The sequence below is a fragment of the Periplaneta americana genome, chromosome 7, assembly GCF_040183065.1.
Source record: "Periplaneta americana isolate PAMFEO1 chromosome 7, P.americana_PAMFEO1_priV1, whole genome shotgun sequence".
Classification (NCBI taxonomy): domain Eukaryota; kingdom Metazoa; phylum Arthropoda; class Insecta; order Blattodea; family Blattidae; genus Periplaneta; species Periplaneta americana.
The window spans coordinates 182,519,879-182,545,111 of NC_091123.1; the positions used below are offsets into that span (position 1 = coordinate 182,519,879).

The 25,233-nt window shown below is 35.2% G+C and overlaps 1 protein-coding gene across 1 annotated transcript in view; it reads right to left on the minus strand.

The window, feature by feature from the left end:
- Positions 1-16,280: 16,280 nt before the first annotated feature.
- Positions 16,281-25,233, minus strand: part of Aps (diphosphoinositol polyphosphate phosphohydrolase 1 Aps) — a 230,910-nt gene continuing 221,957 nt past the window's right edge. The window contains exons 3-4 of the mRNA XM_069832038.1: positions 21,338-21,422; positions 16,281-19,225 (exon numbers count right to left, since the gene is read on the minus strand). Of these exons, the coding sequence (XP_069688139.1) occupies positions 19,107-19,225; positions 21,338-21,422 (204 nt within the window). The 3' untranslated portion in view covers positions 16,281-19,106. The remainder of the gene's footprint in view (positions 19,226-21,337; positions 21,423-25,233) is intronic.

A 25,233-nucleotide genomic window follows, 5' to 3' on the forward strand; every position in this document is an offset into this window, starting at 1 on the left:
ACTGACATTTTATGAAATTTATTACCCTACCTGTCTACCGACTTCTCACTCTACTCTCAGCAACAAAAGAGGGATTTAAAGCACTATGAACGTGGTGTTTCTCGCCATCTTTTCCCTGCACATCAGCTGATGACATATGACTAAGTACATTGGCATATTTTTCAGATGTATTCTCAAAACTAAACGAACTAAATCTCTCTCTACAAGGTAATTCTTTGACTGTTCTCAATAAAGTTGTTCGAGAGGAAACTTGGTTTCTGGGTCAGTTCCGTAAAACAGAGGATTTTTTTCACTATTTCCAACCCTAGAGTTTTTTTTCGTTATTGGAAAAGAATTGTGCAATGACATGTTCGCATCTCGAAACTCTGAGGTCACAATTAAAAATTATTTTCCAAGTAAATATGACGAATTTTCATGGGTTCGTGATCCCTTTCATTGCGATATTGAAAATAACAAACTTTCTTTGAGTGAAAGAGAACAGTTAATTGAACTCTTGAATGACACCGGACTTAAAATGAAATTCCAAGCGGAAGATATGGTTAATTTCTGGACTTCATCACAAGTGAAAAGAGAATATAGTGAACTGTACAATGTTTCTCTACAAATTATAATTCAGTTTGCTATTACGTATCTGTGTAAGAAAGGGTTTTCATTACTAACTAATAAAAACAAAGTACCGAAATCGACTCGATGTATGTGGCAATCTCCGACTTATGCTTACCAGCATACATCCAAATATAGAACTGTGCAAGAATCGGCAGACTCATCCATCTCATTAATGTGAGCACCGACGTTTATTTATTTTGTTTAGTTAATAAGTTAAAGATTATCCAAACTCTAATAGCCTTGAGTTATTAAAAACGAAAATATTTTTTTCTATTAACAGGGTGCTATCTGGTAGGATGGAAGAGAAGGCCTTATGGCCTTAATCCTATCAGATTAAATAAATAAATAACTTAATTAGCTAATACTAATATAAAATTAAATTAATTAAATTAATTTTAATTAATTAATTCTGTTTTACAATATAAGTATACTGGTATTAAAATATGCTACAAAAATGATAAATTTGCTTTCAAAGGGAACAAGAGTAAGGTGGTCCGCGAAAATGTTCTGATTTAAAAAAGTGGTCCCCACTTCAAAAAAATTTGAAAAAACGCTGCTGTAGATCATTAATATTTGCTTGTGACTGTACACTGCACCACACACAGCTCAGAGCTTGAGCGAGAATGGTAATAAAACAATGCAGAATGCAGTTACATTAAAGAGAAAAACAATACGAAAGAAAACAAAGACAGAAGCACTTGTAAAACACATTCTAGCACCAAAGAGAGTGCAAAATTTTGAGGAGAGTTTAAAAAATGCTCAGAAAAGTAAACGGTTTTCCTCCTTAACGACAGATGCTTCCAACAAGGGCAAAAGAACGATGTTTCCAGTTTGCACTATTTCGATCAATATGAAGGCAACATTCATGGTAGGTAAGAATTTATCAAAAATTCTTGTTTAAATAGGAAATCACTTTATGAATGTAACATTGCAATGTAAGTATCACGAAGCACAGTGGTACTAGAGGGCATTTTGGAAGGCTGTCAGCTGCTATATGCGCTGTAGCATTTCTGGTGTGTGACGTCACAAACTTGTACAGAAGAACCAATCAGAATCAGTCTATAACTAGTATTTCCAGAGTTCGTTTGTTCACATGTGAGTGTTTCAATACATTGAAGGGAAGTAAAACTAACATTTGCTGTGTATGTGTAAGATAAATGGAAGAAGAGACTGTAAAAAGACAAGTATTGCACAGACAGGCATGGAAAATAGTGTTTAAGGTATATAATGATTTTAAAAACGACGAGTAGAATGCTGCCGGCCATCTTGATGCTGATTGCAATGTTACCAACACGCAAGAAACGACTGCAGAAGCATGTGGTGTGGGATTGAGAAACGTGGAAAGAATATTGTTAGTGAAGGAAAGAGAGTTTGTTTGGTGTCATGCTTACAGTAATCAACGGCTAAGGTCATTATTGTTTTTTGATAATTTAAATTCTCTCCTGCGCTATTTGTATTGCACGTGCACGTGAAGTACGATGTGGCAATGTTGTACGCTGCCTTGCTCTCTCTGTCTCGACGCAAACGCTAGCAGACTACCGCCTTTCGAATTGCCGTCGGCTCTATTTCGTATTTATTTTTGTAGGTAGTTATGAATCTGCGTCTATTACTTTTGTATACCTAAATGAATGCATCAAACTGTTTTCCACAGCACTCAAACCATGAAATTCCGGACATGGGTTCCCTATTGAAAAATGATCAGTTTACCATCCCGCCCAACATACTAAGCATTGTCGGTGTTATTTCTATACACCCTGTACATCTCTCATTTGTATTCAATATTTGTAAGGTATTTAATGATACAGTTTTGATTCTTGAGGAAAAAAAAAAAAGGAATGTCATAAGTGAAGCTATGGCACTATTACGGGAAGTTTTGAAGAATCTTGAATTTTTACAGCACTGCTGTAGCTTACTTAAAAATCATATTATGACTACACTGAGAACAACGTTTTCAAACATTTGAGTCTGTGTTGAAATTTCAAAATCTGAATAGATTATAGATTTGAAATTCACATATGCTTGTCCAGATTTAAATGCAGAAAATTTTTCATAAATAATGCTGAAAATTTAAGGATGATTTAACTGAACTGGAAACTACTCAACACAGTGAAATTATAAATACAAAATGGATCAATTTCTTTACCAAAGTCAATTTAAATGAAGTCCTACAAATATGTTAATGGTGATATCCTATTGTATTTCTTTTCCAGGTTCCAGTATGTATGTGGGAAGGGTATTTTTTGTTACGAAAATAAGTAGGGGTGGGAATGAAACAGATCTCACGAAATCCGAGATCAATGTTACCTTAGATTTCAATTATAGTTATTAATTTTTTTTCTAGCAATTAAGATGGATTAAGCCTTGCTAGCTAATGCTAAAAAAAAGAAACAAAATACCAGTAATCATAATATACTACTTTGTACTGTACAGTAATGCGCTAAATTCAGTTCATAAAAATGGATAATATTTCAGTAAAAAACAGTAATTTTAATGGATAATTTAAGTAGTGAGGAAGTATAAAACCATTTCAGTTTTTTTAAATATAAATCCAAAGTAATAAAATTACAAAAAAATAAGCTACTAATTACTAATTCAGTTTTCAAGACATATCTGTACAGAACTATGGCAATAATATGGCATGGTATGCATACAGGATTCTCTCAAATTATGTGAATTTTTTTTGCAGTAATTATTACATCTCGAAGCTTGAAATCATCCTGCCTCATAGGCATTCTGAAAACCTGGTAAGTAACCCCAGATACAATGAACAACTTTATACTTACTTTGTGTGATTGTAAGTGACCGAGATGTGAATGTAGCAGTCCATAGATATAACGAAATTTGTTTTCAGCTTCAATAACCAATTCACAAACTTCTTGAATACTACATTCATCCATTTTGTACGAGTTTGTTATAACAAACTCCGTAGTTACCATTTCATTAGTAACTTCATTGTTGACTCTGACGTATAAAAAATTGACTAACATATATATCAAATTAATGTTATATAATAATTTATTTCCTTTTCTAGTCTTGGACAGTAGAAGAGGAAGTTTTTTGCCTTGCTACTAATGGCTCCTCTAGACGTATTGACATCATAGCGTATTCCCAGACTACCAAGAAAGGATATATAATTGATCCTACCATAAGGATTGAAACGGGGAGTAGCCAGCCGGAGGATGTCAATCAAGAAAAGATCAACATTTATCTGCCAACAGTTGATTACTTCAAAGCAGAATACCAGCTTGAAGACATTGAGGTGATTGGTCTTCTTATTGGAGCTCGTGGTGTGATTCCCAAGGAAGACTTTTGAACTACCACAGACACTTACTGCTGACATCGTAACTTCAGTTTTGAAACGCTCTTGCCAAATTCTGAGTCATCATATTCACTCTGTTTAATTTTTTTTTTATTTATTCACTTTCTATTCATATATGTTTATTTTAATTTCCTTTCTACAAAATGTATGTAAACATTTAATATTGCAAAATTCATGTAGGAGAGTATACCGAGTCCTTCTGGGCTACCTCCAATGGGAGGCAATAATTATTATTATTATTAGTAAGACATAAATTATTGTATTCAACTAGGGAATTATTAATAATTATTACAGGCCCTCTGTTTAGCAAATCTATTGCCCTCAATGTTTTAATATCAACATAATACCCATGATACATTAATAAAAAAATCATCTCGCAAATTCTTAAACATTCCCTGCAGATTATACAATTTCATTTATACCACTCAGAAGGCCTTAATTAAGGATATGCTAATTTTAAATAGAATCTTTTATTTATAAGTCTAATTTCACAGTCATCTTCTAAGATTTTATTTTATAAGTGATAATCAATGGTGCTTAATTATTACATTTGATTTTTATACCGGTAACAATATTCATATTTAATTAATTCTATTTATTTGCTATTAATTTCCGGATCCTCGTGGTCATCCTTAATTAAGGCCGGACGAGTTATTTCTCTCTCTCTGGCACAAACTATGCAGTCATAATAAAAGTCACGACATTTCAGCTGGCATGGTAATATTTTACGGCTCTGGTACAATAATGTGGCATATATGCACGGTTTTCACGAACTATAATCACTGTTTATAATGCTGAAATATAAAAAAAAATTATCTTCAGGTATGGTACTTCGAAGTTTTACTTATTACTCTTCCACTATTTTTTTTTTAATTTACCTTACCACCACCTCCTCTTGTTTGAAAGTCTCTATAAATTAAATTAAATTAAATTAGGATGTTAAATAAAAAATTACTGTTATCCTTAGGGGTCCCATATTTTAAAAATAAAGAACTGCGACTTTCCCTTCTTTTTTTGCACTGGACATAGTATATAAAATTAAATAATGGTCAGCAAGGAATATAGGCCTATGTGTTAATATTTGCAAAATACAAATTGGACAATATCAAGTCAGTTACGGTACCTTACAAGTTTCTGTCTTCTTAATTTGCAGAATGTTCCATTCTTCCTTCATTCTTGGTTCAAAGAAGCTGCTATTCTCCAGATTCACTTCTTTTCGAAAAGCAGTACAGTAAAATCTAATCACAACACTCCCGGTTATAACGCTATCCCGTTCATCACACTCTTTTTTATACGGTTCCCAGCGAATAGGGGTTATATAGAATGGACACTGAGCGAATTTTCCTGTTTTGTTCCACTTTCAAGCGCTAGAGGTTAGTGTAATCGCGCACACGCTAAGATCATAATTGAGTACCGTATAGAGTTGAGACACAGGATCCAAACATCGCCTACCTTATTGCATAATCCTGTAAGTCTTACCGCTTTGCTTCAAATAAATTCAAGTTAACGGCTTTTCCTTATTTCTCAGTGACAAACTAGTTGTAACATTTTTTTATATTTTATATATAATATAATTATATTATAAAATAATATAATACATGATAAAATTATGTATCAAATTCGTTTAATATTTGTATACAGTATAATATAGGTATATGGTTTTACTTCTCATAGGAGTTCTGTTTTTCCATTTTCAGTGCTATCAAATCATTACATATTTTAATTGTTGTTGGGGTCAACGTCTCAACTCTCATTATAAAGGAACTCTAGAGTCTGGACATTACAGTTAATGACGAATTTATTATTTCATCGATTCAATTTATTTGAGTACACAATGTATCTAGATGTATTAATGCTGGCCTTCTATGCCCAAGGTTGCGGGTTCGATCCCGGGCCAGGTCGATGGCATTTAAGTGTGCTTAAATGCGACAGGCTCATGTCAGTAGATTTACTGACATGTAAAAGAACTCCTGCGGGACAAAATTCTGGCACATCCAGCGACGCTAATATAACCTCTGCAGTTGCGAGCGTCGTTAAATAAAACATCACACTAGATGTATTAATTATGTGTTATATTTCCGCTGTGTCGACTGCTAACTGGTGTGATATCAGTGCCAACTCCTGGGAGAAAGCAGAATCTCACGCTCAAACTGGTTTGAAGGTCATTGAAATCAGTCCTGCTACATCAAATGTACCGACGCGAAGTGTCCATACTGTATAATTATCTATACGCTGCAGTCCCTGGACATTTCATATAGTATAATCCTGCATAATTTTATCCTCTTATACTGCTTCCAAATCCCGTTTGTAGCGCTTTTTTTCGGGTCGGAAATGAGTAAAATATTCCGTACAGAATTACGAAGCTTACGTTTTAAAAGCATTGTGAAGAAATGTTGCTTTGATTGTTTATTTTAGTAGGTTATTTTACGACGCTTTATCAGCAGTTTGGGTTATTTAGCGTCTAAATGAGATTAAGGTGATAATGCTAGTGAAATGAATCCGGGGTCCAGCACTGAAAGTTACCCAGCATTTGCTCAAATTGGGTTAAGGGAAAACCCCGGAAAAAAACCTTAACTTGCTCCGACAGGGAATCGAACCCGGGCGACCAGACGCGCTAACCGTTACTCCACAGGTGTGGACGCTTCGATTGTACTGAGGGTCATTGCATCACGAGTGCTGTAAATACTGGGTAGGCTGAAAAAGTTTACTTACCTTATATCTTTTTATACAGCAGATGTTTCTCGGCTTTTCTATCAAAATTTGTTAGCGACACAGATCCCACAAGAAGAAGATGACCACTCATTTTCACCCCAAACAATACAGCTATAACAATATATAACTTAATTGTATCAGAACACTGTTAGCCAAGGATATTTCTTATACCATGAAAATTGAAATTTTCTATTTTGTCTTCCTTCATCCACTATTTTAATATGTAGATATAGTGTCGATCTCCTATCTTTGTGAGCTCATTTTGTTTCATATACCCAACTTGAAAACCGTTTCTCTTTTAATTCTGTAAAACTCCGTATGACCGGAAATAATGCTCGACAATAAACACCTTCTCCTATGTTGTGAGAACCATAATTGCAGAAAGCAACACAACACTGAATTCACAACACGTCAAAATATTATAAGTTATACAATAAATAAATACTTCGTTGCTAGGGAAACGTAGACAGCAGATGAACGATAATTTTAGTACTATTTGTTTCGCGCATACTGTAATCCGCTCCCATTTGCGCTGCATATGCCTCGATATTGTAATTTCCACTTTTCGCGGAATTTCATTCACAAATTTTTCCAATTTAACTTGCCGATTGCTGATTGTTTCTCAATTGAGATTGTAGTCTGGTTTGTTACGAATCGTTTGATATCACTGCGAACGTTCTATTGATTTGCACTCTCGAGTTACACTGCCTCGGCTGCAGCGCGACCCGTCAATTCGTGCCTTAAATTCCCTCCTCCCACTTATCGCTAGATGACGTCACCCACTCTAACTTAAAGTCACGTTGGATACACTGATCCTTCATCTGTTGATCGCAGTTTATTCTTTGCATCACAATTATTTCTCTTTACACTTTGTAAAGGTTTTGGTTTCTCAGATTTAAAAACAGAGAACTGAAGCTTTGTTGTGCTGAGGGATGTCTTGTTTATTAAAAAAATTAAACTGCAGTTATCAAAGTAATTGTTACATACCTTACAAATAGAATAACCCTATATTAACACAAACTAGATCCAAGATACATTTTACAACAGTTCCTATAATGAAGTGATACAGGAGTAAACTGGTGCAGCTGCACAAGGCCCTACTGTTCTCCATGCAGAACTACCAACTGTGCCACTGGAATGATCCAAGCTGCAAACATTAGATTTTCCACTCCATCAAATAGTCACTAATATACGTTAACAGCATTAATCACGAGCTAGAAATCTCTAGCGTCTCTCAACTGAAGCGTCATAAATTAATTGTACGATATCTGAAAGTGGTGCATTTCTTATCACATTCCTTGCCAAGCGTTTATATGGTAGTTTTTACCATGTGTATTTCAAAAGTGTTAAATAAATATTACATCTGCCTGAATGCTTACCCACTGGATAGCAGCCAACAACACGCACTTCCTCATACATAACAATTTGTCGCCATTTTGCTGTTTCTATTTCCCATGAATATTATGAGTTGCAATATTACACACACAAATTCCACAATTTGGGACATCTGGCCGAAATCTACGGCTGACCACTAGGATCCAGAATACAAAGCAGAGGTTAAATGAAAAATACAATATGATTGCGGAGAGAATACGGAACAATGATAAAATCTTTACTAATAATAAATCTGTAGCCAAAATTTTTCTGGTAATTTTCGATTTTCCAAAAGTAACTGGTGTTAACATGTATAATTAACAACCCTGAAACCGAAAATTGCTTTTTTGAAATTTTTGTTTGTATGTCTGTCTGTCTGTCTCTCTGTCTGTTACCTTTTCACGTGATAATGGCTGAACCGATTTATATGAAAATTGGAATATAAATTAAGTTCGTTGTAACTTAGATTTTAGGCTATATGGCATTCAAAATACTTTATTTAAAAGAGGGGTTATAAGGGGGGCCTGGATTAAATAAATCGAAATATCTCGCTTATTATTGATTTTCATGAAAAATATTACATAACAAACGTTTCTTTAAAAATAATTTCCGATAAGTTTCATCCCATACAAAATTTTGATAGGAGTGATATTTAATGAGATAAATGAGTTTTAAAATTACAATAACGCCATCTAAGGCGCTGTACTGAAATAAAAACAAATGACTTCGTCTATAAGGTTCCTTGGACAACAATCGAGAGCTATTAAACATAGCCTAAGAGAATGTTTCTGTGTTTGTATGAAGTAATATCGGAAGCTAATTAATTGTTTAATTATTATTTCACCATTGGAAAGTGTAGCTTCTCTAGATGGACATAATTCTACAATGTTATTATAGTAACTTCTGAGACATATAGCAAGTAATATAAAGTATACACATTAAAACTAAATGATATGTCAATCTTCATTAAACTATGGATGTATGTAATAACAATTAAGAAACATGTTAAAGGAATTGTCATTGTACCAAATGATTGCTCTCTGGACCAAAATGATCGCATTTTAATTATTTGGATGCAATTTAAATTAAGTAACATATTAAACGATTTATCCTTCTATCAAACACGAATGTTCCTTGGATCAAATGTCTATTGTGACGGGACTTTCTATTTTAATTATGTAATTACTTTATATTTATTTCTAACAGGTGCAGCGGAGCGCATGGGTATGGCTAGTTTAAAAATAAAGTACAATTTGATTTCTGAGAAACATGAGATGAAAATACATTGAAGAGTAATGAAATGAAGTAAAAAAAATTACATAGTGTTATACACGTGATTGTGTAAAATGGATAATGAATCTCTCAATACCATTAGACAAATTTTGTTAATGTCCTCATTAGAAAATTTAAGAGAAAGGAGAATGGTTTTGGTTAACTTAAATGAAGTCCCCCTAGCGCCAAAAAGAAGCCCTTTCACTTCCCATGTATTAATATTCATTTTGTGTCTCTCACTGAAGTGAGGAATACATGGGTTGTAAATAGACTTCTTTTCATCGTTAACATTATTGGCTCTTTGATCATCTTTCTCAAAACGGACAGTGGGGTCAAGAATGAGGCTTCTTTGATTCCGGCGATCGATGGCTATAATGTCTGCTCTTCTCGTTGACCCATTCTCAGCCAAGCAGTGCACTTCTTCGTAAACCTCCCACTTTGCCTTCCGAAGAGTGGTTGCGATGGAGCTTCTCACTTTATGGTGGCGATTGTTCCTCAATAACCCAAAACATGCCCAAGGGTTTCTACTTCGCTGCATCCCGGATGACGACAGTTTTGATCTTGAAAGGAACAACCTGGCACCGATCATACTGCTGCTAAAATAAAAATCTACTGTGAAGCAAACAATGGAAATGTGATTGGTGAATGAAAAACACTAACTTAAAGAGAGAATGTCTTCTTTTGTGTATGTATGTGTACCCTTGTAAAATGTGAAATGTGTGGAAGTTTTTTTTTTCCTAGAATTTTGCTTTAAATAAATGTCGAATCTTATATTAATGACATTCTTTAAAAAAAAAAAAAAAACTATTTTTTATTTTATAGAGCCTAAATAAAGGAGTTTAAGAGCCTATTTTAAGTGCCTAATATGTCACTTTTTAGGGCCTAAAATTCCGCTCTCTAGTTATGACTGAGGCAGGATGCCAGGTCGTGATGGAATTTGTGGTGGACAAAGTAGATGTTACAGAAGGTTTTTCTCGGGGTTCTCCCATTTCTCCTCTATCATTCGGCCAACACTCATCACCTTCCTCTCACTTCATCTATCATCTACAATAGTAAAAATAGACTGGGGGTAGTACAGGTTTCTGATGTTGATATCGGAAGGATTTGGGGCTTATGAGAATATATTCGTCTGTGAAATGGGACGTGGCTCTATCAGGGATGGCATACCTGTCAGCGTCGGATTCACGAATGCAACCCAGGCCACTTTTCGGACAACTGTCACATAGACGTACTCTCGAAATAGATTTTTGTACTCTGACTTTACTTTTTCTTCATATATTGTATGATAAGAAAATAAAATTTAAGAATACAAATTTTGTACACAAATTAATTCCTTTCTTAAATGAAGTATATAAATTTCAATTGAAACAAGTGTGTAATATGTCATGTCAAAGTTATATTTTTGCTAATAAATATTGGCTTGATCCATATGCTACTCTAAAGACTGATAACTGAAACATATTTATTGGGAATGAGCTGAATTTACAAATAGAGATCTTTCTGGTGTTCGTGCCTATGACTCTTGGCAGTGAATGTGCTAAGTAAATGAAACATGTCAACCATGTCTGAATAAAACTTCAAAAATTATTCCTACGACATTGCTATCCAGCTGCAGATATGCGCTTGATCTCTGGTTGACACATTTCACTTAATCCATGATAATGTCTATTGTGACGGGACTTTCTGTAGTGTTCTTCATTATACAAAACTCCTGGCTTTAGTACTGAAGTCTACTGAATGAATTTCAGCCTAGTATGAGAAAAAAATTGCTTACTTTTTGATGAAGTGCAACACCTAAAATGGAATGTGTACATATAAAACTATTTACACACTGAATTTTCCAGTAAGTAAAGATGAACTTTTATACAAAAAGTATAAATTTATACAGGACAAATCTAAAAGACTGAAACAACGCTACATATTTATTATGAATAAACTAATAAAGATAGGAAAATGTACAAGGCATCAATAAACAGCACAACTCTCAAAGTTTTACTTACATCACAAACAGGGGCGGACGCAGGATTTTTTTTAGGGGAGGGATTTGAGGAGATAGTAAAAATGGAGTAATGAAAAATAAGTTTATATACTCAAAATTTGTTTCCGAGTCACAAACATTTACAAATTGGCTTGAGTAGCGTAGTCGGTTTAGCCTTCTGTACTCGAAGTTGCAGTTCTACCCCAGCCCATCTCGATGGCATTTAAGTGTGTTTAAATGCGACAGGCTCATATCAGTCGATTTACTGGCATGTAAAAGAAGTCCTGAGGGAAAAAATTCCGGCACACTGGCGACGCTGATATAACCTCGGCAATTGCGAGCATTGTTAAATAAACAATAATTTTTTAATTTTAACATTTACAATGACTGCAATACAAAAACAATGACAGAATGACATTTACAGAAGAAGGCGACGAGGCTTCTTAGACATTTCATCCAGTACTTCATGAGCTTTTACTTCTACATTTTTATGTATATATATCAAGGCCAGTCCATTTAATCTGTCTGCTCCCATCGTGCTCCTCAAGTAAGTCTTCAAATTCCGCAATGTTGAGAACGACCGTTCTAGTGTTGCTGTAGTTACAGGCAACGTGCAGAAAAGTTTTAGCGCCTTGCGAGTCCAGGGAAAAACAATTTCATTGCACCTGTTCAAAGATGATATAAAATCAGTAGGTAATAGGTGAAGATTTTTCTGATCAAGGAAATTTCTTCTCCACATCTTCAATTCATTGAAGAAAGACTCTGGTGATGCATCAACATCATTGGGCCACTGATTTACTACAGCCTCAACAGCAGTTTCTAAATCTTCATCTGATGCTCGCACTATGTTTTTATGCAGCAAAGTTTGTATGGACTTTAGGATTCCCTTATGATTTAAAAACCTGTCCTTGAGCTGACTAATGAAATAGTCTAAGAAGAGAAGGAAAATTAAAAGCATAAGATACTCTTCATGACTCTCTGTCTTGAAGTAAGAACGCTGTGTTTGTCTTCCTGCACTTCTTGGAATTTAACATTTTAGCAAAGAGAATTTACGTGGAAAACTCTCTAATTCCTATGTACATTCACGAATTAAAATTAATATTATTTTTATTTCTTGTTTCGTATTTTTCTCAAAATTTCGGGAGGGGATATATCCCCTTAATCCCCTCCCTTGCATCCGCCCCTGATCACAAACATTTAATGTGGGAACTGTGTGTCACGCAGCATATGTCCAGGTGATAATCAAGTTCTTGTCTATCCACGTCTATGGTTTCGATGGCAGTGGCAACTCGCTGTTGTAACTCTGGCAGATCTTGTGGCAGCAGCACGAACACACCGTCCTTCAAATACCCCCACAGAAAAAAATCACAGGGGGTAAGGTCAGGTGAGCTGGATGGCCAATTGCGACATGCCAGGTTGTTGGCAGTAGCACGACCAATCCAGCGGTGAGGCAGATGTTCATTCAGGTGACGGCAGGCTGCATTGTGATAATGGGGTGGAGCTCCGTCTTGTTGGAAGAGGTAGTCGTTGGAGTTCTCATCTACCTGTAGTATTAGCCACTGCTGCAGCATGTGAAGGTAGGTTATTCCAGTCACGGAGCCCTCATCGAAGAAGAATGAGGCATAGACTAACACACAGAACCAGTCCCTACGAACTGATGGTACCAACAGTAGATGTTCTTCCAAGATGGTGGATCTTTAACAAAATGTGTGCGAAAATGCCGTTGTACCATTGTGATGGAATCTGTCTTCACTAACTCCAGCACACAGAACACCTTCTGCCGATCACTTGCCATTGTTACACTAGCGCTCCTAATGGAGTATGGCAACACACACAAAGTATGAATAAAACTTTGAGAGTGGTGCTGTTTATTGATACGTTGTAGTTTCTTCTATCTTTAATAGTTTATTCATAATAAATAAGTTAAGTTGTTTCATCCTTTTACAAATTTGGTATTTATTTTTTATAATACATTTTATACGCATTCTTCAAATTCTGATGCAACTTTCTTTATTAAAATGGCACGAAATTCACATCATTCAATTTTCAGTATCTAATATGAAAAAAATACAGGGTGATTTACGAGGAAAGGTAAAAAATTTAGGATGTGAATTCTGAAGTCATTCTGAGTCAAAAAGTTCATATGAATATAAGTCCGTTTTCGAACGGTTACGGAGATATGGCTCTTTGATTTCACAAAAACTTTTAGGATTCCATTGTACTAACTCGCATTTAGAGACAGATAACGGACAAATTTGAAGTTTATATTCACGTATGCATACATACCTAATATTGTAGAAGTCGGGGGTCGATGTTTTCGCACATTTTCAAAGGTACCTCCTTCTGCTTCAATGCACTGTTGCGCTCGGGCGTGAATCGCGCTCACCGCTTGGGAGAGTTGCACGTGGCTGTTTTTATGCCGCATCCAAAATACGGTCGATTAGCGCCTCTCTCGTTTCCCCCTTCCTTTGCTATATCAAGTCTTTCATCCAACCCCATAGACAGTAAGTACTCTTCGATATGGTACCCTTCTGTTCGGAAAGCGTCGTTCATATTCAGCGACGGCACGCAAGGAACTTCCATCACACAAACCATAAACATACACAATATCAGCGTATTCTGCAGTCGAAAATTTATAAGGCATTTTGAAAAACACAACTTAACACTTCCGATAACTGTACCTGTATAACTACTGTACTGTAGGTAGCTGACTGGACTGCTGTGAATTTTTGATAGTGTAGGCTATTTGTGTTATCTGCGGGTTCTGTGTCATTACATCAGACAAGGGCAGGCGATTGGACATTTGTAATGCCCCACCACCCGGTTTCTTCCTCTTATCTACATCGTTCACAATGCAGATTCCAATGTTACGTCATTCATTGTGACCTTGACCTTGTCTCACGCCTCGTATCACGTCAGCAGCATATGGTAACGTCTGATTCACATTGGGGCGAGACGTTTTACCAAAAAAATGCATCTAGCTCCGCCATTGTTCGAAAACGGACCTATGTTCATATGAACTTTTTCACTTAAAATGGCCTAAGATATCGTATCCTAAATTTTGACCTTTCCTCGTGAATCACCCTGTATATATTGTTTATTATTATTATTATTATTATTATTATTATATTATTATTATTATTGTTGTTATTATTATTATTATTTATTTTTACTTAACTTAATCAGAGAGCATTCTATTGTAGCAGCATTTAAAACCATATTTTATGGTCATATGCAACAAATTTAATATAAAAATTAATGTTAAGTATTATTCGTCATATCAATCTGTTTTCAACTTAAAAATTGCGGTTTCAAAATTCTTATCTTCACAGCTCACATCTTAGTTCTAAGCTTACACAAATCTCTCTCTCTCTCTCTCTCTCTCTCTCTCTTTTAACTATGGACTGTACAATGTTTAAGTACACTTAACACAATACATGATAACACAAATTTGACAGTTAATTATATTTCTCAGAGAGAGAGAGAGATAAATCGTCCGGCCTTAATTAAGGATGACCACGAGGATCTGGAAATTAATAGCAAATAAAAATATGATTAATTAAATATGAGTATTGTTATAAAAATAAAATGTAATAATTAAGCACCACTGATTATAAATTATAAAATAAAATCTTAGAAGATGACTTTAAAATTATACTTATAAATAAAAGATTTTATTTAAAATTAGCATATCCTTAATTAAGCCTTCTGAGTGGTATAAATGAAATTATATTATCTGCAGGGAATCTTGAAGAATTTGCGAGATGATTTTTTGAATTTCAAAAGATGATACTGATAACTGTTTTAAAAAATTTTTTGTAAATTTTGGTAAAGAACTCCGAGCACAAAAAAATAAACCTGTCACTGACCAATTGAAGAGAGGGCTGTTATACTTGGCACTGAGGTACGGAATACAAGGTTCATAAATGGCCCTCTTTTCCTGATCAACCTGATGAGCTTGGTTTAGATCTCTCTCCATGCGTATAGTTGGATCTATGATAATAGCCTTTTGTTGTTGCCTGTTTATTGCTATTGTATCCGCTCTTCTGTGAGAGTCGTCTTCAGAAATGCAGTGGACCTCTTCATGAACTTCCCAACCCTTGTTCCGAAGAAGACAGGCGATAACTCCACGGACTCTATGATGCCTGTTGTTACGCAATAACTCTCCTTTCCGACAAAAGCCCAACACGTGGCCAAGAGTTTCTGTCTCGTTGCAGCCTGGCTGACGGCAACAGGTCGTGCTGAAAGCTCTGCCAGGAACGGGGCACACTGCAGTAAGGTTGCAGGACATCTTGATTACATTAATATATTCCGAAGACGACAAATACTTTTTGGTGCTGACCCATGAATTATTCTTCATAGATGACTACACCTTTCCCCTTATGAGGTAACTGACACCAGGATTCAAACGATCTCTTTCGCAATTCATCACGTAGATGTCTTCCAGCAGTTCGAGGTGTTATGCTGCCTTCAGGAATTTTCAGGCGCTTGAGATACATACAGATGCATACAGATAGGTTCATAATAGTTTTCGAGCTGGTTTTTTTGTGAAGAGCATTACTTATTTTTTAAACTGACATGATATAAAACAGAGCCTTAAGCAATTAGTCATGACTAATGTCAGTGACACAGAATAATAATATAAATACCAGTATGTCTGCAATGGATATGTCCTGTAACTTCACTGTTTTATCACTTTTCTACAAGAGTAATTTATAATTTTTCTATTAGCCACTGGTTTTTTATGTACACATTCCATTTTATTATTTCTAACTTCACACCGCACACGGAGAAAATAATTTTCAATACGGTAATAAAAAAAAAGGATACCTTTCAATAGATCACAGTTCAAAACCGACCAATTTAAACACCATAAAAACCTAAAAATGGAAGCTAAAAACCATGGCCTATACAGCTGCCTCTTAAAAATATATATGCTGATATATTAAGATGGATACAGCTGGTTAAAAAAAAAAAGACAAGTTTCATTTCATTTTATGTTGAAGAAGCAACAATACCGAGCAATCAGAATCATTTATATTTCACTGTTTTATTGTGGAATAACACAATTCTGTTTGATGCAGTATACAATAACAACTGGCATGAAAAGGAAAATGAGTGGGATAGGAGTTACAATAATTTGTCTGGTCTGAACTAAGCTATATCAACTCTTTCACTCTTCCCAGCAACATACTTTCATAAACATTCACAATCACACACGCACATAATAGCAACTGAATACATTCATTCAACATCTTGTGCTTCAGTCAGCTCTAAATTCAAGGAATATTATCCGAAGTAATTTCGTTTAAGTCAAATTATAGTCATAAATTTAAAACATACTTTGGATGTGGGTAAAATTAACACTCTCATTCATTTCACTTGGTGTATATTTGCTAAATTTTGTATTCTCTGTGATCAGAGATCAGAGATCACAGACCTACAGTTCGCTCTATCTATGAAGCCTTGTTGTCTTCAGTTTACAATGACGAAAAATATTACTTAAGTAGGGAGTAACCGTATTCGAAAGTTAGGTTAAATTAGTACAACACTAAACTCATTTTATAATAATTAAAAGCAGCCAATGAAGGACATTTAAGAATTTTGTTGTGCAGGAACGAAGATATTCATATGAAGGACTAAGAAACTGAAGAAAACCTATTCTTAGAGGGAAAAGTTCCGGAAATTTTATGGATCACCACTTTGTTTTGCAGAATATTGAAATTTTTGTATTCTCTGTTCTCATCTTAAACTGTGGTAGACAGTTAAATGTGAAACCTGAGATCACAGACATACAGTTCGCTCTATCTATGAAGCCTTGTTGTCTTCAGTTTACAATGACGAAAAATATTACTTAAGTAGGGAATAATCGTATTCGAAAGTTAGGTTAAACTAGTAGAACACTAAACTCATTTTATAATAATTAAAAGCAGCCATTTAAGAATTTTGTTGTGCAGGAACGAAGATATTCGTATTAAGGACTAAGAAACTGAAGAAAACCTATTCTTAGAGGGAAAAGTTCCAGAAATTTTATGGATCACCACTTTGTTTTGCAGAATATTGAAATTTTTATATTCTCTGTTCTCATCTTAAACTGTGGTAGGCAGATGAACGTGAAACCAGAGATCACAGACCTACAGTTCGCTCTATCTATGAAGCAATGACGAAAAATATTACTTAAGTAGGGAGTAACCGTATTCGAAAGTTAGGTTAAATTAGTACAACACTAAACTCATTTTATAATAATTAAAAGTAGCCAATGAAGGGCATTTAAGAATTTTGTTGTGCAGGAACGAAGATATTCATATGAAGGACTAAGAAACTGAAGAAAACCCTATTCTCAAAGGGAAAAGTTTCGGAAATTTTATGGATCACCACTTTGTTTTGCAAAATATTGAAATTTTTGTATTCTCTGTTCTCATCTTAAACTGTGGTAGACAGTTGAACGTGAAACCAGAGATCACAGACCTACAGTTCGCTCTATCTATGAAGCCTTGTTGTCTTCAGTTTACAATGACGAAAAATATTACTTAAGTAGGGAGTAACCGTATTCGAAAGTTAGGTTAAATAATAGAACATTAAACTCATTTTATAATAATTAAAAGCAACCAATGAAGGGCATTTAAGAATTTTGTTGTGCAGGAACGAAGATATTCACATGAAGGACTAAGAAATTGAAGAAAACCTATTCTTAGAGGGAAAAGTTTCGGAAATTTTATGGATCACCACTTTGTTTTGCAGAATATTGAAATTTTTGTATTCTCTGTTCTCATCTTAAACTGTGGTAGACAGTTAAATGTGAAACCAGAGATCACAGACCTACAGTTCGATCTATCCATGAAGCCTTGTCGTCTTCAGTTTACAATGACGAAAAATATTACTTAAGTAGGGAGTAACCGTATTCGAAAGTTAGGTTAAATTAGTACAACACTAAACTCATTTTATAATAATTAAAAGCAGCCAATGAAGGACATTGACGAATTTTGTTGTGCAGGAACGAAGATATTCATATGAAGGACTAAGAAACTGAAGAAACCCCTATTCTTGAAGGGAAGAGTTTCGGAAATTTTATGGGTCACCACTTTGTTTTGCAAAATATTGAACATCGTGTAAAGAAAATTTCCTTCAAGGAATTACGAAACTGCACAAGACGATCTTTATCATATAACCTCGTACCAAAAGAACACTGGCGCTTGTGATATAAGATTAAAACCTTCTAATAAGTATTATTTAAATAAGGCCTGAAGTTGAAGTGTCTACTACTTAATTTTTGCATACTGCATTCTGACAAGTATACTTAAAATAATCCTATTGAAGCTGTTTCTTGTACAGCTGATGTGTAATCATCATTTTAACGAGTTATAAATATTATTTATTATTTAGTATATATTGGCACATCTAAGCCATATTTAAGTCCTTCTGAGGACACAGTATTCCATAATATTTTTCGTTCTCAAATACTACATCAATAATCATGTTAAGCGTTTTCTGAAGAGACTAATTTAATAATGAAAACTGCAAAATTTTAACACTGACAGCAGCTACTGTCTACAGGTAAATCTGATTTTGAAAATTTACAATGATCCAAATCTTCAAACGAACATGATCAGAGAAAAACAATTGAATGAGTAATGCTCTCTGAAAAAAAATCAATTTTCAACACTGGAACAACTTAAGTTTTCGTCACATGCCACTTGCTGACAGGTATAAACTCAGAATTGACAAACTGCTAGGCTGCACTACAATTTGGAGTGTATATTTTGCTAATATATATGCGTAAAATTTTGGGTGACTGAAGCACAAGCTACATGCACACACAAGTTCAGAATGCCGGCTTGAAGCTATTCAGGTGACCTTGTCATTCCGACAGGTGAGCAGTGATTGCAGATATGCCAACTGGACTGGCTTGTGGAGGGAGAGCTGCTCCAGAGCGTCTTCCACGGTGAACCACTTGCGTTTACGACCTGGCAACAATACAGAACTTGTCACTTAAAAATTGCTTAAAATAATACAACTATGAAATCTGTCTCGACATAGGGAACTACTGTATTAATAATGGAATTCCACAAGGATCAATATTAGGTCCCCTACTTGGGCACTATTAATAATGGAATTCCACAAGGATCAATATTAGGTTCCCTACTGTTTCTAGTGTTCATAAATGATCTTGCCCCCCTAATAAAAGATGTAGGTCATCCCATATTATTTGCAGATAACACAAGTATAGTAATTACAGCCAATAACTCCAAAACATTCCAATCTTCAACAGAGGAAATTCTCTTCAAAATATGTGATTGGTTTTCTGCCAATAAATTGGTATTAAATTGTAACAAAACTAACATAATCCAATTTAAATCCTGCCCAAATTCAACCCTCGCAAATTTCTAGCGCAATTATTAACAAAAGATCCCTAATAGAAACAACAACAACCAAATTTATTGGCTTACAAATCGATAATGTTCAATTGGAAAAATCAAATTAAAGAAATTACTCCCAAACTAAATTCAGCATGTTTTGCTATTAGATCTATGCAAAAGATAGTAAATATCAATACCTTAAAAACAATATACTTTGCATACTTCCACTCGGTAATGAGTTTTGGAATAACAGATAGTAATAGTATATTCCTACTAGAAAAAAAGTAATTAGAATAATAGTAGGTGGTAATCTAGAGAACAGTATAGGAAGGACCATTTAAAAAAAATACAAATAATACCCATGGCTTGTCAGCATATTATTTCATTAATAAACTTCCTCGTATGTAATCGTGTAAACTTTGTAAGTAATTCAACAGTTCATAGCATAAATACACGTCAAAAAATGACTTTCATACTCCATCGGCAAGTCTATTGTGCTATCAAAAAGGAGTGCGTTATATGGCAGTAAAAATTTTTAATAGCCTCCCTATCGATATAAAAAATGAAACTCAAAACATAAAATTATTTAGGGCCAAATTAAAGAAGTACCTAATTTCTCACACCTTCTATTCTGTAAGTGAATTTATGACATTTGACAATGTTTCATGAATATTTCTGTCTTTTATTAAGTATTGGTACTAAAACTTTGTGTTGTACTAGTAGACTATATTGTAAAACTCTTCTGTATATATATATATATATATATATATATATCAATTAGACTGTGACTATAATTAAGACTTTGTACTACTATTAAGATTTTTTTGACATGTTCTATATTCTAGCTGTGAAGTGTTGTACAAATACCATGGAATGTAAATAAATACAATACAATACAACCTCCCTGGCTCCACAATTAACCAAGTAATATGCATTATTTATTTCTTCTATTGCACATCTTCTCCATGACTACAGAGAGTGTAAGTCGTTTGGGCACAATTCTCCTTTATTAAAATTACCTTCTTAGTCTTAATTGCCCTTTATTTAATACTGACTCAAAAGAGCCAATAGGTAGGTCCCCCTCTCCCTAACGGAAGAAGTACAGTTCTAAACAGGTGTTTCAGTGATGTCTCCCTCACCCCCATCGTTAAACTTTTTAAAATAACTCTTGACACTCGGGCACCAAGAAAACTTTGTTTAGTTTAAGGTAATTGTTGCAACCCTCAGAAGTCTCAGTTTCTGACACTGCTGCTTACATAACATTTTGGCACAAATGCTCAAGTAAAAGGAGGCAAGAATATAAAACTACATTTAACATTATTCAAGAAATCAAATATTCTCGGGCATAGGGCTCGAACCCGCTCCCTTCAGCATGACACGCAGATGCCCCCAGTCGTCTGAGCTGTTGAAATGAGGCTGATCTCCTTACAAAGGCCTGGATCCAAAATACTGAACGAATTTTATCGTGTAAATCACGCAATGAAGAAATCTCAAAGAGTAGGACTATTACTTTTCTCTGGTAGGCCTACTGTACCTTAAGTTCGGGGCAGAAGAAGATATCAGATGATAGACGATATTAAGATATATGGGTCATATGAGAAGACAAAGAGGAAGGCAGAGAATAGGGACGACTGGAGAAAGCTCGCCCTTGGGCAGAACACTGTACCTTAACGATAACAGAAGTACCACTCAGAGGTAATACTACAAGAACAGCCTTACCCATGTTTTTGGCATCCTCCCATTCAGGCAGCTCTTCTGTCACAACAAGTACGAACACTTCTGTCCGGTGTTTCCGTTCGCTGTTCTGTAACACACCGTCAACAACTTGTTAGGACAATGTTTCGGTGAAAGCTCTGGCACAAACAGTGAGCGTGCGACTGCAAATCTATTCAGTAGGGAAGACTGTTGTACCTTGAGCACAGTGTACCTTGAAATACATTTTTTTGTTTCTGACTTTTGCTGCTACCTAGCCGACTCCAACTGAAGTAGATTGTAGAGAAAGTCGCTAGGTAGCTCTGGTCATAGTTCCGGTTTGATTTATTACAAAGTGTGAGTTATGTGGACGAAAAAATTTTTTTAGTACCAAAACTAAATATTTCGTTCATTGTTACATGTTTTCTAACATGAAACCAAATTGTATTTGTAACTATCAATCAAGTACAGTGTGTTCCTATTATCTGGTGAGTAAATACATATTCGGAATATGTATTATATGTCTTTCTCGTGTCAAATTCTATCGTACCTGGTTAACATGTTTCGACCTGTTATCGACCTTCTTCAGAACTGGCTGTTCCTGGTCTTGGCGCTTTTTGTTTTGTTCCTGTGGGGATGTGTTTGTGTAGCGTAATGTGGAGTCAAAGAGTGTGTGTGTTCTGAAATTGAGTTGTGTGTTGAGAATTTCATTTGGGTGTGTTTTTGTGTGTCTGTATATTTCGTATTGTTCTAATGTGTTTAGTTTCTGGCTTTTTGGTTGGATGTGTAGTATTGCCATGTCTGTGTCGATATCTCTGTAGGTGTGGTTAGCACTTGTGATGTGTTCCGCAATACGAAATATAAATATACAGACACACAAAAACACACTCAAATGAAATTCTCAACACACAACTCAATTTCAGAACACACACACTCTTTGACTCCACATTACACTACACAAACACACACCAACATGAAACAAAACAAAAAGCGCCAAGACCAGCAACAGCCAGTTCTGAAGAAGATCGATAACAGACCGAAACATGTTAATAGAATTTAACACGAGAAAGACCTTAATACGTGTTCCGAAGTGATATAGTGTTAAAAGTTGTGTAATCAAGATGTATAAATACCAGTGGCGTAGCGTCAATGTAAGCTAAAAAGCTCAGCTTCCCCAGTTAATAATAATTTCATAATAAACCAGCAGTTTATGGAAAAAATTATTTATTAATTTTAATAGAATTTATATTTACGCGTTAAATATTGTGATGCGGCAGCTCAGGATGATTTGTGATGCAGCAGTAAACAAGAAGCCTGTACACACCAGCTTCCAAGCAGACTGGTTTCTTAAACTCATTCTTCTGTGTAACGCACCCCGCAGATTTTCCATCCCTTTCTAACTAAACTACCCTGGTCGCAAGGCTCTCAAGAAGCTAGCTTTGACATTGAAAATTAATAGTTTCCGAGTTATCCCTTTTCGTCAGTTGTGTTCAGTTGAAGTGTTAGTGTGCATTGTGGCTGATATAATAAATAATGAGCGAAATAACAGTTCCTGACACCAATTTACTTGAATTTTTTAGGACAATTCTATTATCAAGACTGACTTACGAACAAAAGTGTGATCTAAAAAACAAATGACCGACTCCCTTGCTGTCAATGAAGGACCCATACTTACGTAATGATACTAATATTGTATCTATTGACCGTTAATATTGTGATTTCTCTAAGTATGACAGGGAGTGAGCGAATGTTATACGTATACGTGTCTATTTGTTAGAGATATGTGTTACGAGGTTCCAACCAATCTTCGACTGCTGACTTGAAATTGACTACTATTTATTTTAAGACTATATTTTTGTAATAAGTTTTCTCATATTGCATTAAAGACAACTTGAGTTAACTTCCCCTGCTCAAAATTTCACGCTACGCCACTGATAAATACATATGTTAATTTCCATTATTTATTATAGTTAGTAGTGGGGTTTAGAAAGGGCGCGTCAGCTACTATGGCTATTTGCGCCCTTATCCAAAATCCTTCACAAAATAGAAACACAATACAATAACAAGAATGCTTAAAAGAACTAAAAAGCGTTGTCACGGTTAAAACGAGTATTTATTCTAACATCCTCTTCTTGTGCATTGAAACACAAAACATCTTGAACTAAGGAACATGTTCCAAGGTACATATACACTCAAGGACAAAAAAACCGGACACTTCTATATTTGCTTGTATTTTGTTGCCAATTATTTCAAAATTAAACAAAACCCATTTAAACAAAATAATGTTTCATTTAGCACCTTATACGACAACATTTGAAAAAAAAAATCTCTGATGAGAAAATTTACAAAAAATTACAAATGACGTATAACTATGGCATCGTTTGGTCTAACTGTTTTTTCATTTTATGGTGCCTTAAACATTAAAAACTCTTTTTAGTAACGGGTATTATCCCCTCTGGCTTGAAAAACTGCATCCATACGTCTTAGCATGCTCTCAATTTGATTATCAATGTCTTCTTGAGGAATAAATTCCCATTCTTCTTCAAGTGCTCGCCTCAACTCTTGTAACGATTCTGGTCTCGGTCGTCTATTCTTAACACGCCGTCCCAGCATGTCCCACACGTGTTCAATTGGGTTCATGTCTGGACTCCTTGCTGGCCATGGAAGAACATGGATTCCCACTTCTTCGAGATAATCTCCGACCGCATGGGCAATATGCGGCCGTGCATTATCATGCATTAAAACAAAATTATCGCCTACAAATTGGCCAAATGGCACAACATCATCAGCCAAACATTCATTTATATACCTATCAGCTGTTAGTCTTCCATTTTCAACAAAAACCAACTCTGTACGAGCATCCGTACACACTCCTGCCCAAACCATCACTCCACCACCTCCATAAGGCACATTTTCGGAAATGCAACACTGTGAAAATCGTTCTCCCCTCCTTCTCCAAACTCTTTCACGTCCATCAGGTGAGCACAGATTGAAACGGGACTCATTGGTGAACAGAACACAGCTCCACTGTCCATTTCTCCAATCCTTGTGATCATATGCAAAACGCAGTCGTTCAACTCGATGCATCCTGAGAAGTCTGGGACCAGTTGCAGGTCTACTTGATATCAGTCCACTTGCTTTCAACCTCCTTCTAACTGTTTTGGCCGAAATTGGGCGTCCATTCATGTTAAATTGCTGGGCTACATTAGTAGCTGGCAGGTTGCGCTCCCTAAGAACTCTCAACACCATATACCTGTCTTCATTTGGATTTGTAGCTCTTGGACGACCCGAACCTGGTCTTCTGGTATATTCTAGGGTCTCTCTATATCGTTTTATGGCATCGTGGGTTGTGCTTCTAGCCATATTCATAACATTTGCAATGTAACGTACACTGCGTCCATCATCGTAAAGGGCTACAGCTCGAGCCACATCTTCAGATCGCATCTTGGGTTAAGACAAATGTTACAACCCCACGTAAACTCAGAAAATGTAAAAATAAAGAAATAACGAATGATAACGATAATGAAGCACAAAATGGTTGAGACAAAATTGTTATAGCTGAGACTCCGAAAGCAAAATTGGAATATTTGGTTGTAATGGCTTGTTTATAAAACAAAAAACAATCAACAATGTATACACGTCTCCATAACAACAGATGGCTACCATAATATTGTATGATAAGATAATGTTTTGCAAAATACCAGCAAATATTAAAGTGTCCGGCTTTTTTTGTCCCTGAGTGTATTATGCTATCGGTTTTTGTTTTATTTTAAGATCACGAAGTAAGTCTGGAGTTAAGAGAATCCCAATTGATCCGGATGCCTTGAACAAAGCTGTTGAAGCAGTTTTGGACGGACCATTATTACATCATATTCGCGGGATAAAAGTAGAAATTATAATGAAATTTTTATTAAAAAAAAAAG